The 16,988-nt window shown below is 39.4% G+C and overlaps 1 protein-coding gene across 5 annotated transcripts in view; it reads left to right on the top strand.

Annotated features, from left to right (window-relative positions):
* Positions 1-14,782, top strand: part of TNFAIP8 (TNF alpha induced protein 8) — a 113,238-nt gene extending 98,456 nt beyond the window's left edge. For all 5 annotated transcript variants that reach the window (XM_037017051.2, XM_037017052.2, XM_037017053.2 and 2 more), the window contains one exon: positions 13,104-14,782. In XM_037017051.2, the coding sequence (XP_036872946.1) occupies positions 13,104-13,669 (566 nt within the window). In that variant the 3' untranslated portion in view covers positions 13,670-14,782. The remainder of the gene's footprint in view (positions 1-13,103) is intronic.
* The last annotated feature ends 2,206 nt before the right edge of the window (positions 14,783-16,988 follow it).

Genomic DNA, 16,988 nt, shown 5'->3' with positions numbered 1-16,988 from the left:
GCTCTGGAATACACATGGAATAAATGGACTACACTCTGGAATAAAGCAGAATCTTCTTTTCCTCAGGGTATAATCTCTTGAGTCAGTCCCCTTTGGTGTGGCCTTCCTCAGACTAGCTTCTCTCCATCACCCCATCCAGCTAAGTGAATGTTCCCTCTCTTTGGTACTATTGCATTTTTACATGCTCCTGTCACAGAACTTCTCATGGTACATTCTCCCAGCTGTGTGCCCTCTGACCCTGCCCCATTCCACCTATGGCAGAGTCCCTGGAGAGGAAGGACAGTGTTATCTTAGAAACCACAGTATCTGATACGTTAAAAACACTTAACAGAGGTCTTGCAGAATAATTCGTGTCTTTGGGCTAATGTGCTCTCCTCTCCCCTCTCTCCAGTTTTATCAGGATCACAAAACTATTGTCCCATACCAGCAAACTTTCAACAATATCTGTCTTAATAATGATAAATATAACAATATGAATGACAGTAATAATAATGATAGTTTACATAAATTGACCCAATTATTTTCCACCTGGCCCCATTCTAAGCACTTTATACAGATTATACTCATTTAATCCTCATAAAAACCTTAGGTATCCCCATTTGCACATGAGGAAACTGAGGCCCGGAGAAGTTAGGCAACTTGCCCCAGGGACATGGGCGCTCAGTGGCAGAGTCAGGCTTCTGACCTGGACAGTGTGGTTCTGGAGCCCATGCTCACAGCAGCCACACTGCCTGGCTTTGCCTGACTGCCTGGCTTGTCCTCTGCCCTCCGCTGTTTGCACAAGGTAACTGCAAACCCCTTCCAGAGGGTTAACAAAAATCCAGGTCAACCTGTTGGCCAGGAATTTTCATTGACCTTGTCCTGACACTCCGTTAATGGGTCCTTTGTGAAATTCGCTTGGAAAACTCGGATGGGTAAAGTTAAGGTGTCCTTGACTGCAGTAATCCTCCAGTCTGTTACTATTATTAATGCCTTTTGTGCCTCCCAGAGTGTCTCTTAGTGTCCTCTGCTTCCCAAACTTATTTAATTCACGAGACTTTTTTTCCCATAAGACTTTTTGAAGAACCAGGTTGTGTGTGTGTGTGTGTGTGTGTGTGTGTGTGGTGTGTGTGTGATGGTGGAGACTTCCTTTAAAGCAGAAAGGTGTGTGTGTGTGTTGTGGTGTGAATGTAATTTGGAAGAAGAGCTGGCTTGTGCTCTTGTGGGCTTCCCAAGACATTTCTTAGGTTCTAAATCATTTGTTTTATCCTTACTTGTGTGACGCTTATTTAGTCTTGAGTGTTTTCAATGCTTAAGTACCTAAGTGGCCTTTAGTGACACATTTATGGGGTGGCCACACATCTGTTCTCATGGTGTGATTACTACTAATGCTCTTTTCAAAGTGACCTTGTTTGGATGAGAAACACCATGATAACCCTAATCATAACACTTGACCCCATTAAATAGCAACCCGTGTTTCACCCTCACTTCCTTCCCATCATCCATGGAAGGACACAGCGCTGTTGCGTGTGTGGAAACAGACATGGTACCAGCCATGTGCTGCCAGCACCTCACCTTTTATGTCCGAGTCATGGAATTATGGACACATACAGTTTGTAGTCTCTCATCACTCAGAAGTTGCACTTCTTAAGAATTGCAAGCCTTGAAGACTTCTTTACACTGCTCACTATCTTGTTGTATATACTCATCTATGCAGAAAAAGCAAAGAACAAAACTCTGAAAGAATATCAAAATCTAAGAACAGTTATTGCCTCTAGAAAGCAGGAGTTGGGGTCCAGATTGTGGGTACAAAGCTGAGAGAGAGGCTTTTCACATTATGTATTTACATTCTGACTTTTGAGCAATGTAACCATGTTATTTGTTTTTTACAGTCCTCTTTTTAAAATGTTTTAAAACGGCTCAGGGTTTTCCCTGGAAATACAGGCTATTTCAGGCCCAGCTGCGTTGGTCTTCATTTTGGACTCCATTCCATCCCCCAGGGAGACCTGGGCCCTTTTCTTTCACTTCACTTAACCGAATATTATTCCATCTTCCCATACCTTCAAAAGGAGGCCTCTTTTTTAAAGCTCCTGTGTGTTATTCATTCTTAGGAGAATAACTTGGAGTTGGACATATCTGGGTTCAAGTTCATCTCTTCTACTTACTGACTGTATGGCTTTGAGAAAGTAATTTTTCTGGGTCTCAGTCAGTTACCTTATCTATAAAATCAGGATAATAATAACCTCCCTGTTGGGATGTTGTGAAGCATTGATAAGGTAATGCAGATTCCAGTGGTTCTGGGGATAACGTAGCAAAAGTTCAAAAAGTTAGCCACTGGGTTCTCGTGACTGGAAACAGCTCACTGTGACTTTGGGTAATCACAAAATGCATTTCGGTTCTTATAACCTCTGCCCTAATATTTACAAGACTAACATTCTTTGGGCCCACTTCCTGTGTACCACCAGCCTTTCTGCCAGTCCTGCCCTCGTGAACCTAGAGGCAGCAGGGGCATCTTGCCAGAGTGCGCGCCATGCACACAGCAGTGAAGGCGCCACAAGATTCCTGGAGCATATTGACCAGAAAAGAGTGGGATGGAGTTTGAAAGGAAGTTAAAGGAGTTGAAACTCAGAAAATAACATTTTCAATTTCAAAATCATTACAAAACTAAGCCACGGGAATAAAGGACACACAGTTGAATCCAAAGTCAGGAAGAGATTCCAAAATTTACGCAAAAGGCCTGAGATCACCCAGGGGAAGGTCCATAGTGGATTCTCTAGGTCATAAGTTCTCTTGTCCACAAATTTGGAAAATAGGGAATTTTAGGAGAAATGAATCAAAAGAACATAGGATGTGCAAATACTGGATTTGAATCCCTGCTCTACCATTTCAAGTGATATTAAATAAAGGAACAAAGCTTTTAGCCATTCACCCTCTTGGCATGATGTCCAGTTTAGCAGATGAGAACACTGAGGTTCAAAGAAGTTAAACTGCATCCAAGTTTACAGCCCAAGACTTGAACCTTTTGTCCTGTCCATGCTGTTCGGACTTGTCTGCCCTGCCTTTGGGTCTCTAGTGTCAGGGAGGCTCCAGAAACTGTGGGTGGGATCCTGTGATCCTTTGGAGTGATCTTATCAGCCACCGTGGGTTTTTACTTTGCCTGTATTTTGGGCCCTTTTACTTTACATCGTTACGCTGTTGCACAGCTTTGCCTGGATATTAACACTATTTTTCTCTTGTCTTTTTGTGGCAGCCTGCGGTTCTGTTTTCCACAGGCCAGTTTTGTCACACTCCCTGCCTATCAGGGTCCTTGCTGTACTGAATCTATTGCTTACAAGAGATTCAAAACCTTAAGAAAAGAGGAATTCCCTGATAAAGACAGTGTTAATATATGTTACATTTTTTTAATGTCATCATGGAAAAGGAAATGTAACTCCTTATTAACCAAACTATGTGAGGTCTCTCTTTTCACACAGCCATCTGGGGTTCTGCATTTCTCAGTTCCATGTAACTTCCGGAAGGAGCTGATTAATTTTAACCAAATGTGATTCAGTACTAAAGATCAGAATGCGTTGAAAGTTTAATTTGTTGAGTTCTCTAAACAAGGGTGGACAAGGGTGTTTTGTGCCAAGCATTGTGTGAAACACTTCTTTGTGGCCATGTCTATTTATTTTTGGAACAACTCCAAGAAGTGGGGATCTTCATTCCCATCATACAAATGGGAAAACTGAGTCTCAGTAATATCACCAAGGATGGCAGTTCACGGAGCCATTAGAGACAAGACATTTGGTCTTTTATAAGTATTTTCTTCTTTTCTAGGACCCTTTGGGGAATAAGTTGCCACAGGAAATGTGTGTAAATTCTCACTAGTATACTAAAGGTTTACACTGCCATTTTCTTTTAATAGTTCTGATGAAAAAGTTCTAATACGTGTTAAAGATTATGTTTTTACGAAGGTGAACTTATGACTTTCATACAGATACACAGTGGACATGTCAGATTTTACTTAACTCATTAAGTAATGAGGGGTCAGTAAGCTCTGAAAATTGGTTAAAGGAGAATCCAGGGCAACACGAGCAGATGGGAAAAGGACGGATCGGTTGTACCTCCACTAAACAAAATCTATTTCTATCTCTGTGACAAGAACCATTTGCTTACTATCAATCAATTTTCTACAATTCACAGAGTTGTTAAACAGCTAAGTGAAGAACAATAAAAGGAATCTGGAAGGGGTGCTTTCCAGGTTCTAGTACTCCACTGAAAAGCCAAGCAGTGATTGTTTTTCTTTTTTTGGCTCATTTCAAAATCACTATTTCCTCTGACAATTATCTTCTTTATTATGTTGCCTGAGCATGTCCTGTTCAACTGAAGAGAGCTTGTACTTTTCTGGAGGTGGTGGGAGACACAGTGGATGACTTAGCTTATCATTATTGCAATGGAGATCCTTGGTTCCTAACCACTTGGGCTCAAGAAAACACATATACCCCAAGATTTGCTCTCAGAACCAGGTTGAAGACCCCAGATGTACTGATTCTCCCAAGACGTGTTGTTTTGTGTTAGGTTCTCCACCTGTGTGACCTAAGGGCAGTTTGGGGGATTAACGTGCCTGGCACGTGGCTTTTATCTCTGGAACACATTGCCTCCAGCTTGCTACCAGGGTCATTGCTTCTGACCCTTCCACGGGCAGCCCTCTGCTTTGGAGTCCTTACTGCTTTGGCTGCCTGTGGCCCTGTCCCCTCCCCTGCATACTCTTTTTCTTTTTGTTTGTTGTTTTTTCACTATCCTGTTGGTTTTCCCACTGTGGAATTTTTGACTGTGGAGGCTGGTGTCACAAATATATCACCCACTGTATCAACCAGAAGACTGGTCCTCTCTTCTCTCCTGGTGTATCACCATATCCCCATGTAGGGAGGTTAACTCTTGCCTGTTGACTTCTGACAGTGTTTACAGTTGGTAATGGCAACTTTCTCATCCCCAAAGCTACCTGTCTTTTTACAAAGCCCCATTTAGATTTGGAGTTATTCAAATCTAAGAGACCTAAGGTTTTATATATTTGTTTGAAGAACTTTTATTAACTGACCGCTACAGCCAGACATGCTCTCCAAATTGTTTTCTTTTCCATCCTTCCTAATACTGGATCAGATTTTAACTAAGCAAAAAGTAGCAGTGACATACAAGGAAGCTGTAGTCATCGTTTAAAAGTTCCAAGCATAACAAATTTGATGGGTGAGTAAATTATATGTTTGTTGGTGAGATCGTAAAGAAAATGACTTGAGTTCTTCACTGTATTCACAATTTCTTAGAGTAACATTGTGGAATTTTTGTCAATTTCAGAACACTATAGTTTTTCATTAATGTTATGTAAAGTTTGTGGGGGGTTTTGGGGTTTCTTTTGCCTTCTGAGCACTTTTTTTCTTGTACACAGATGTCAGTATATTTTTGCCATTGATATTTACCTCCAAATTTGTAATTGTTGGTGCTAAAACCAGGAGTCCATGATTATCAGTTTGTTTTACAGCAAACATTACTAAAATAGACTATTTGGTCAAGCCTAGAGGGGAAATAGGAGACATAAAGGAAGGGCAGTAAGATAAGTAGGTGTAAAATAACATTTACACCTATTTCTATAAAACAATCTTCAGTCATTTTAACGTAGTGGCAATCCTTTGTACGTTTTTGATATATGGCACCATTTTCAATAGTTAACTGTGTACATGTATATTTCCAAGCACAAGTGTGTTCATCTTGGTAGGTAAAACATTCAGTCAGTACTTTTGGCTCTTGCTCCTTGGAGAACATCTATTCACATTTTTGCCTCTTCCCAGGGCAATGCCTTTGGCCCATCTCCCTGTTACATGTTTAATCATAGATCCACTCAGATGTAGAGGTGGGTCTAAATGGAATCTTCTACTGTTTTTTCAAGTCAGAACCATTGCACCCTGCTTTTCTGCTGATATTTGTATTATTGTCCTCTAGTGTTTTCTCATTGTGCACACAAAACTTTCCTCTTCAATAAAAGATCTGATTGATGACATTAAGAGAAACCACATTCTTGAGTGCACTTAAAGGGAAGAAAACCACATATTTAGCTAGATGAAACAATATCTGTTTCTCTAGCTTTTAAAATAAACAAACAGAAAACCCACATATGTATTTAAAAGACTCTCGATTTTTGCAGACCAGCATGTTTTCTTCTGAGAAGAGTATTTTACTGAAGGGAGGGGGCAGTTGACTCCTGCTTGTGTTGGAAGTGCCATGTACCAGGCACCCTTATGGCCCAGGGGATGACAGTGTACAAGATTTATAGTCTCTGCTGTCAAAGAGCTGAGGTTCTAGAACAGATGCTGGAAATGGTGTGGAGAAAGGGGAACCCTCCTACCCTGCCGGTGGGAAGGTAAATTAGTTCAACCATTGTGGAAAGCAATATGGAAGTTTCTCAAAAAACTAAAAATAGAAATACCATTTGACCCTGGAATTCCACTCCTAGTAATTTACCCAAAGAAAAGAAGTTCTCACACGCAGACATACATTCACCCCTATATTTGTTGCAGCACTATTCACAGTAGCCAAGATACGGAAGCAACCTAAGTGTCCATCTGTAGATGAATGGATAAAGAAGATGTGGTACATATACACAATGGAATATTATTCAGCCATAAGAAAAAAACAGATCCTACCATTTGCAACAACATGGATGGAACTAGAGGGTATTATGCTCAGTGAAATCAGCCAGGCGGAGAAAGTCAAGTACCAAATGATTTCCCTCATTTGTGGAGTATAATGAGGAAGCAAAAACTGAAGGAACAAAACAGCAGCAGACTCAGAGACTCCAAGAAGGGACTACCGGTTACCAAAGGGGAGGGGGGAGGGAGAAGGGGATTGAGGGGCATTATGATTAGTACACATGGTGTGGGGGGGGTCATGGGGAAGACAGTTTAACACCGAGAGGACAAGTAGTGACTCTGTGGCATCTTACTACACTGATGGGCAGTGACTGCAATGGGGCATGGAGGGGGGCTTGATGATATGGGTGAGTGTAGTAACCACATTGTTTTTCATGTGAAACCTTCATAAGAGTGTATATCAATGATACCTTAATAAAAAAATTTAAAAAAAACATTTAAATAAAAAAAAACTTGAGGTTCTGCTAGGAGAGGCAGATGATAAAAATGTAGGCAAATGATGAGAGTTTTAGGAACAAGGAAGTGTGATGGTTACCAAATAATTCAAGTCAGCATAATTCTCTAATTTACATTTAAAAAATTGGCTGCTATGTGAGAAGAGATTCAGAAGGGCTTGGATTTGGCTGATGGAGGGAAATGGTGTTGGAGGAAAATGGATGGAATATAGAGCACTGGGAGAGGGAGGAATGGATAGCACTTGGCAAGGGAGAGGATGGTCTGGTGGGTGGCTCCCAGCTCGCCAGCTTGAACAAGTGGAGGGAAGGGATGTTATTCATCAAGATAGTAGAGAATGGGCAAGGGGCACTTTGGAGGCAGGAGGGAATCAAGGATTCCGCTGTGGACTTGGTGCATCTGAGGTGCCTGCAAAATAGCCAAGGAAAAGAAAAGCCTTCACTGCATTTGCAAAATGAGTCTGGGAGAGAGGTTAGGGCCTGGTTATGACATGGGAGTCACTGGCACATGACTCCCATGTGGTATCTGAAGCCATGGGCATGGGTGCCATCACACAAGGCTGCGGGTAAAATAGAGGAGAAAAACCTGGTCCAGCACTAGCTCTGAGATATGCCAGTTCTGTACAGGGTCTGTTAGACGATGTGGTACTGACAGATGAGCCTGAGCAGGGATAATGAAAAGCAGTTAATTTGCAAGACAAAAATCGTATTTCATGATCACAGACTGCACAGCCCCGGCCAGCAGCTCTTCAGCCCCAACCCCAAGTTGGCTCCGAAAAAGCGTCCAGTAATTCTAGGAAAGAAATCCACTGTGTGTGTGTCTTCCCTACAGAGAGGTAGAAAGAGCTTCATCCTCCCCTTAAAGGAGGCCTGCACCCAAAGAATGAAAGGAAAGCGTGAAACGACTGCTGCCTTTCTGGAGCAGGGTTTGAAGTTCCTCTGGGGCAGATGTGAAAGCCTCAGAGATCAACTTCCCTGTCGTGGCTCAGACTTGGTTCCAGTAAATGGGAAATGATCTTGCTTAGCTGGCAGCAGCCTTGCCCTCTCTGCCTTTTCTTACAGGAAGTTAAAGTGCTACACAAGAGTTTTCATTTTGTCTTTATGTTTGAGAGCAAATAGAGTTTAGATTTAATAAGAAAAGTAGCTTAGAAGAGAAGCAAACTTGCAAGTCCCATCTTGGAAAAAGGAGCATAGCGAAGTCTCTCTCATTAATTGTATTCTCCATGCTGTACTACCATCCCAATGACCTACCTATGTTGTGATTGTGATGTATAGTGCCCCTTGATCCCCTTCCCCATCCACCCATCCTCCCCATCCCTTACCTTTAGTAACCACTAGTCCCTTTTCAGTGTTTATGAGTCTACTGCTTTATTTTATTCTTTCTGTTTTGCTTTGTTTTTATACTCTACAAATGAGTGAAATCATTTGGTATTTGTCTTTTTCCACCTGGCTTATTTCACTGAGCATAAGACCCTCTACGTCCATCCATATTGTTGCAAATGGCAGGATTTCTTTTCTTTTTATGGCTGAATAATATTCCATGTGTATATGTGCCACATCTCCTTTATCCATTCATCTATTAATGGACATTGAAGTTGCTTCCATATCTTGGCTATTGTAAATAGTGCTGCAGTAAATGTAACGGTGCATATGTCTTTCAAATCAGGGATTTTGTTTTCTTTGGGTAAATTCCTAGGAGTGGAATTACTGGGCCAAATGGTATTTCTATTTTTAGTCTTTTGAGGAACCTCCATGTTGCCACAGGGGTTGAAACCAGTACAAGTTCTGTAATGGAAAATGGTCCCTGGTCTTTGTGGTAACAGTAACTGCATGTGTGCCATTTCTTTTTATGTAATCATTTAGTGTGAATTAACCCATATACTCTTCTGCAAACCATTGAAGAATAAGAGTAGAAATGAACTATTGCTTAAATGATGAAACAGAATAAAGCTTGGAAGCCTTCATAAAACTGGCTTTTTCACTTGCTTTTTCACTTTCCTTTTCTTTCTCAAAATAGACTTTAGTTCTTCTTCTGCAGTTTCAGTTCATGTTTCAGGAGTTTGAATATTGACATTGGTGAGGGCACCACTTCTTGTTCAGTCGAGATGTTCTCTCAGGGTGTATGGCCCTGTGTATTTATGAATGGCGTTCTGGTCATTAGGAACTACCTTGAGGGAGTCACTCTTCTTCCATATCCTCCCAGCCTGGATCTGGGAGCAGCTGCCTTTTTACTCTATAATGTCACTGGCTTATCCCAGCCAGAAGTAGTTATATATCACTGATGCCTTGACTCATTCCTACATATCTGTATTTTTAAGCCTTTGGTCTTTCATTACTGAGTGACTGCTTTCAACACCAAAGCCCAGGCTAATATCAGAGAGAGCACCTGCTCCTGGACCCAGAGGTGGGCTGGAGCTCCTGAGAATGACAGCTCCCAGGACCCAGGAAAAGGAGGAGAAAGCACAGCTCTAGTCGAGCAGCATTCACAGAAGCCATGGGGAAAATTTTTGGAGAATAACAGTTTTTCAAACATTTATTGAACACTTCACTAGAAATCAGCTGGCTGTAAGCTAGGAACATCACAGTGCTTCAGTACTATTTAACACATACAGCTGTTATTATGTGTATCTAAATCTCAGTCACATTAACTTCTGATCATTCCAAACACAAACTTGAAACAGCAGTTTTTCCAAAGCACGTTGTATAGGTGACACATTTCATTATCTCGTATACTGTGGTTATTTCCCCACAATGTGTAAAAATGCAAAAAGAACAATGGCCATTCATCAGATTAGCAAGTAAGCTCTCCAAAGAATTTTGTGTTTTTCCCAACATTCAACTTGAATTCTGGAGTGGTTAGGATGGCCAACTGATAGGTACAGGCCAATGTCTTGAGAAATGTGACTTTTTAAAAAATTTCTTATTGGTTTTGGATATATAACACAGTGATTCAATAGCTACCCATATTATTACATCCTCACCCCCTCTAGTGTGGTTAGAAAGATGTTACAGAATAATTGACTATATTCTCCATGCTGTACTACCATCCCCATGACCAACTTATATAATGACTGAGAATTTTTATACCCCTTTATCCCCCTCACCCTCTCCAGCATCCTATACCCTCCCCCGTCGTAACCACCAATCACTTCTTAGTGTCTGAGTCTACTGGTTTTGTTCATTCTGTTTTGCTTTGTTTTATACTCTACAGATGAGTGAAATCATTTGGTATTTGTCTTTTTCTGCCTGACTTATTTCACTGAGCATAATACTCTCTAGGTCCATCCATGTTGTTGCAAATGGCAGGATTTCTTTTCTTTTAATGGCTGAATAATATTCCATTGTGTATATGTGCCACATCTTCTTTATCCACTCATCTATTGATGAACATTTAGGTTGCTTCCATATCTTGGCTGTTTTAATAATGTGGTGATAAACATAGGGGTGCATATATCTTTCCAAATCAGGGATTATGTTTTCTTCAGATAAATTCCTAGCAGTGGAATTACTGAGGCAAATGGTATTTCTATTTTTAGTTTATTGAGGAAAGGCCATACTGCTTTCCGCAGCGGTTGTACCAATTTACATTCCCACCACCAGTGTGGGAGGGTTCCCATTTCTCCACATCCTCACCAGCACTTGTTATTTCTTGTCTTTTAGATAGTGGTCATTCTGACTGGTGTGAGACGATATGTCATTGTGGTTTTGAATTGCATTTCCCTGATGATTAGTGATGTGGAGCATCTTTTCATGTGCCTGTTAGCTATCTGTGTTTCTTTAGAGAAGTGTCTATTCAGGTCCTCTGCTCATTTTTTAATTGGGTCATTTGTTGGGTTTGTTTTTTGAGTCATATGAATTCTTTATATATTTTAGATGTTAACCCCATACTGGATAAATCATTTATGAATGTATTCTCCCACACTATAGGTTGCCTTTTTTTTCTGCTGATGGTGTCCTTTGCTGTATAGAAGATAGTCTGATGTAGTCCCACTTGTTCATTTTTCATTGGTTCCCTTGCCTGAAGAGATGTGTCCAGGAAACAATTGCTCATGCTTATGTTCAAGAGACTTTTGCCCGTGTTTTCTTTTAAGAGTTTTATGGTTTCATGTCTTAATTCAGGTCTTTGATCCATTATCCATTTCTGGTTTACTTTTGTGTATGGAGTTAGGCAGTAATGCAGTTTCATTCTCTTACATGTAGCTGTTCAGTTTTCCTAGCACCAGTTGTTGAAAAGGCTGTCTTTTCCCGATGTTGTATATTCATGGCTCCTTTATCATGTATTAATTGGCCATATATGCTTGAGTTTATACCTGGGCTCTCTCTTCCATTCCTTTGATCTATGAGTTCTGTTCTTGTGCCAGTACCATACTGTTTTGATTACTGTAGCTTTGTAGTAGAGCTTGAAGTCAGGGAGTGTAATCCCACCACCTTTGTTCTTTCTCAGGATTGCTTTGGCTATTTAGGGTCTTTTGTGGTTCCTTATGAATTTCAGAACTATTTGTTCTAGTTCATTGAAAAATGTCCTTGATATATTTATAGGGGTTGTGTTGAATCTGTAAATTGCTTTGGGCAGGATGGCCATTTTGACAATATTGATTCTTCCTATCCATGTGCATGGGATAGATTTACATTTATTTGTGTCTTTAATTTCTCTTGTGAGTGTGTTATAGTTTTCAGAGTACAGATCTTTAACCTCCTTGGTTAGGTTTATTCCTAGGTATTTTATTCTTTTTGATTAAATTGTAAAGGGAATTGTTTTCCTGATTTCTCCTTCTGCTAGTTCTTTGTTAGTATATAGGAACACAACAGATTTCTGTGTTTTAATTTTGTATCCTGCAACTTTGCTGAATCTAATTATAGTTCGAATAGTTTTTTGGTGGATTCTTTAGGGTTTTCTATTTATAATATCATGTCTTCTGCAAACAGTGACAGCTTAATTTCTTCCTTACCAGTTTGGATGCCTTTTATTTCCTTGTGTTGTCTGATTGCTGTTGCTATGTACTGTGTACAGTAAAAGTGGGGAGACTGGACATCCTTATCTTGTCCCAGTCTTAGAGGAAAAGCTTTCAGCTTTTTGCCATTTAGTATGAGGATGTTAGCTATGGGTTTGTCATATATGGCTTTTATTATGTTATGTACGTATCCTCTATACCCATTTTGTTAAGAGTTTTTATCATGAATGGATGTTGAATTTTGTCAAATGCTTTCCTAACATATCTTGAGGTGATCATATGGTTTTTATCCTTCTTTTTGTTAATGTGGTATATGGTATTGATCGATTTAGGAATATTATGCCATCTTTGCATCCCTGGAATAAACCCCCCTTTCTCATGATGGATGATCCTTTTTGATGAATTTTAAAATTTGGCTTGCTAATATTTTGTTGAGGATTTTTTTATCTGTGTTCATGACGTATTTGACTTTTTGCAAGTGGTTTGCAAAGCAGGACTCTCCTTTTTATTTTCGTCCATGAATTTGCCATTTTATTCAATCTCTTGGCTTTGCTATTTATCCCTCTTACAGTAAATGGGTTTCTTTAAATTGTTCTTGGTTCCTGTTGCCCAGAGGACAGTTGTGTAGTTGATTTTATATTTTTGATGTATTTATTATAAAATTAAAATGAGAAAAATTGCCTAACAAACATACTGCCTTGTGAAACACTGTTTTTAGAATCATAAAAGGTTATTTTTAATAGGATTTTCACCTTTAACTTCTGAACAAAGTATTGACTACATAGTGGACAGTATAAAGCACATGAGTTGCCAAAGACCTTAAAGACTGCAGAACAGCCTGTTACTTCCCAAAGGAGAACCTGATGCCCAGAAATGAAGGAAAACTTTTTTGGTTCTTTTCTGAACAGAAATAAATGTTAATAGATGGGAAGCAAACTGTATAGTGGGAACATGAGGAAGAAGATTCTCTTTGGTATCTGTTTTTGAATTTGCTTTTTTGACATTTACTGATTTTTTTTATCTTCCCCCTCTGTTTTTAGTGGCCACGGATGTCTTTAACTCCAAAAACTTGGCCGTTCAGGCCCAAAAGAAGATCTTGGGTAAAATGGTATCCAAATCCATTGCTACTACCTTAATCGATGACACCAGCAGTGAGGTGCTCGATGAGCTGTACAGAGTGACCAAGGAATACACCCAAAACAAGAAGGAGGCTGAGAAGATCATCAAAAACCTCATCAAGACAGTCATCAAGCTGGCTATTCTTTACAGGAATAATCAGTTTAATCAAGATGAGCTGGCATTGATGGAGAAGTTTAAGAAGAAAGTTCATCAACTTGCAATGACCGTGGTCAGTTTCCACCAGGTGGATTACACCTTTGACCGGAACGTGTTGTCCCGGCTTCTCAATGAGTGCAGAGAGCTGCTCCACCAAATCATTCAGCGCCACCTCACTGCAAAGTCACACGGACGGGTCAATAATGTCTTTGATCACTTTTCAGATTGTGATTTCTTGGCGGCTTTATATAACCCCTTTGGAAATTTTAAACCCCACTTGCAAAAACTTTGTGATGGTATCAACAAAATGTTGGATGAGGAGAACATATGAGTATGTGAATTAAGATTGTGACTGCTCATGATTTATTTGAAGATGGAGCGCTGCTGATTTATGAAGGAAAACATAATTTTGTCAAGATTACACATATTTCAGAAAGACTTTGCCCGATTCAGTTGTCAGACATTAACAATAATGTTTTATGAGGCTCATTATATTTGAAGAAAAAGCATTTTGCCAAAAATTCTGGTGAAAAGAGTCCTAACAGTTAACAGATCATGGGAAAGATGTGTGGTTGCCTAATGCAAAAATAGGGTTATGCAAAGAAACCTATGTGTGGCTTCAAACCTCAAGACACCTCTTTTAGGGCAGTTGTTGTGTTGGTGGCACATTGGATATTTCTAACGTGTACAGAGCTATGTACTTTGATTTGCTTATATTCCTTACTATATATATGTACCTCTTTTAAAAATCCAAGAACTCTTTCTTGCTGTCCTTGTTCCTTTGAAAACAATTCCATTTTAAAGTCTGCCTTTTGTTAAAGATTCTTTTTTAAAGATTTTGTCACTGACATTCAAGAATTCAGACAAATTGAACCCTCAGAAAAATAGAAAATGACTTCTCTAACCAATAATGTAGAAACCGACTGTATTTGACATTATGAATAATGTCTAATATAAGAATATGCTTCTGGACTCAAGTCCTGTTTTTTAGTACCGACAGTGATACTACCCAAATCGTGGTAATTCCCCAAAATGGAATGGCATGTCAGTTGCTTTGAAATGCTTGCTGAGGGCTTAACTTTCTTTCAAGCATGTTATCTTGGAAATGTGCTGATGGAATCTTCATTTTTAATATCCATTTTAAATGTAAGAGACAAAAAAAATCTAGATTGTTCTTGATATTGAGACAAAACATAAGTGTTATTAAGAAAGATGAAACAATCTTTATTATGAGATGAGCCCATCAAAATAATTTAGAGGGATGAGGGGCAAAGAGAAGAAAGGATTTTGCCACAGAACGTAAGAGTGAAAATTAATGCATTTCAATGTTCAGTAAGATTTGTTAGGTAAATAAAGAATGTCACTTTTTTATTTAACTGATAAGGTTTTGCTACTTTGTTACTTGCTATTTTGATGAGTAAACCAAAGAATATTTGCATTCTGAGCAGTTCGTGTGTTGTTTCTGTATAATTTTAAGTGTGTGATTGATAAAGTAACATTGGCTTATATTGCAAAAAGGAAATGGGAACATGTTGGCTAACCATGTCACATAGGAAATAAGTGACTCAACCACCAGCACTAAATATTTGTATTGTCAGTGTGTCTATGATTTAGTGAGGGTCCTCTTTTGCTTTGAATTTGCCTGCTTCCCAAATATTGACATTAAAATAATAGTTCACTCTAAGCCAGTAGGTGATCACAGTATTGATTACAGCAATAGCATAGTGACTGTAGAAATGACTCCTCTAACTTCATAGCCTGCAAAACAGCTTATAAATTTGATTCGGCAGCCTCCCTTGACCAGTGCTTCTTTCCCCACATGGGAAAGCTGAGAATTTGGTCTGTGTTCTATTCTCTGGAGTGTTCTGTTCTTTGCCAGCAGAGGCTTGGGGAATGGAGTGTCCAGGCAGTTGGTGGGTGCTTCTTGTTCATCTCCAGCTAAGCACAGGACCAACCAGAGAGACCAGACTTGCGGATAAATTCAGATCAGCCTGGGCACATTTGGATCACAGAGCTGTGCCTGCAGGCCAACAATCAAATGGGCTTGGGAGGGGAGAGCAACCTTTAATCTCACAGAGAGGGAAGGCAGTGAGGCCTGTCCTGCAGGAGGGGATCCTGTTTACTGCCATCTCTCAGCATCTTCTGGAGGGAAACCATCTCCTTATCATCCTGCATCTGGAAGGCATGCCTTAGAAGGATCAGTTACAAGTATTGATCACGCGTTCATTTCTGATGCAGCAGGACCCCCCCTTGTGCGTGAAATTAGTTGGGGGTGAGGTGGGATAGGGGAGAGCTGCAAAGAACCCAAATGAGTTTAGGGATAGATAATTGCTGAGCCAAGCCAATTGTCATTTGGGGGTCTTACAAACATTTTTTTAAATTGAATCTTTTTACATTTTGGAAAAAAATAATGAATTGTGTTATAATTGATTTTTTTTAAATTTATGCTAATGGCTTCTTTGCAGACATTATGCATTATGATAATAGGTAAGTGATAATACTAGTGTTAACAGTTGACACAGAATGGTTATTAGCTGATTTAATCCCTGCCGTAACCATCACCATTCTACAGATGAGGAAACAGGCCAGAGGAGTTAAGACCTGAGGTCACATAGCTATTGCATATCAAAGCCAGCTTATCAATAAAGCGGTATTCTCCTTTAAAGATAATATGGACAAAGATGATTCTAGAAACGTCATGGGTTCAGTAGAGTGGCCAGTGAGCATCTGAAATAGTTTTTCACATAGTGATATTTAGATGGTTATTTCAATCATTTTCGATCATACAGGTTTCACCTACTCTCTGAAGATCTGGGGATGATTATATATAAAGACATTTTCCAAAGTTTTGAACAGGGCTTCTAATGTGGCGGCTTATGGCTCAAATTTCTGTCCCTTCTGCAACTTCAGGATGCTTACATTAACAATGACTTTGAACACTGAACCATATCCACCCACACCCCCTGCCAGGCAGTCTTTCCGTGCACGTAAGGGGCGCTATCCGCGCACCAAGACAGAAACAACAGTTCTTCATTGTGTTCCCCAGAAAAGGTATGGCGTCAATTTGAGACTTACAGGTTTAGAGGCTGGAAATAGTTGAGCAGGTAAGATTAAAAATAGCCTTGTGTTTTTCTGATTATTAGAATTTTCATATACAAGTCAGAGGTAGTTTAAAAGAAGAGCAGGTGTTTAGAACTTTAGTGGTACAGAAATGATGCTTTTTTTTTTTTTTTAGTCATATACAAGTATCTCATTCACAATTATCTGGAAAGATTTTTCTCCCACCATGTAAATATTTTTAAAAAACAGGAAGTTTAAACTTTCTGATGGGTTTTCCCCCAAAAGGATTAAAATAGCCCTTTCTGTGGTCTGTACATACCAGTTGGATCTTTACTGAGAATTTTAATTTATCCTTTGATATACTCAATGAGAGCACCCAAATTAAAGTATAATGAACACATTAAACTTGACAGATAATAAATGAAAGATGAATGTCTTTCCATATGAGATATTTGTATTGAAAAGTACTATTTAATTGCTAGGAAGTTAAAATATTCTAATAAAATAATTAGTGTGTTTATAGGATTTATAATATTTTTGCATTTTTAGCTAGTCTTGCATTTTTATTTCCAAATATGCATTATCTAAAT

The sequence above is a fragment of the Manis javanica genome, chromosome 14 (assembly GCF_040802235.1).
Source record: "Manis javanica isolate MJ-LG chromosome 14, MJ_LKY, whole genome shotgun sequence".
NCBI lineage: Eukaryota > Metazoa > Chordata > Mammalia > Pholidota > Manidae > Manis > Manis javanica.
Note: the sequence above shows the minus strand (reverse complement) of the source record. Positions and strands in the feature narration are given on the sequence as shown.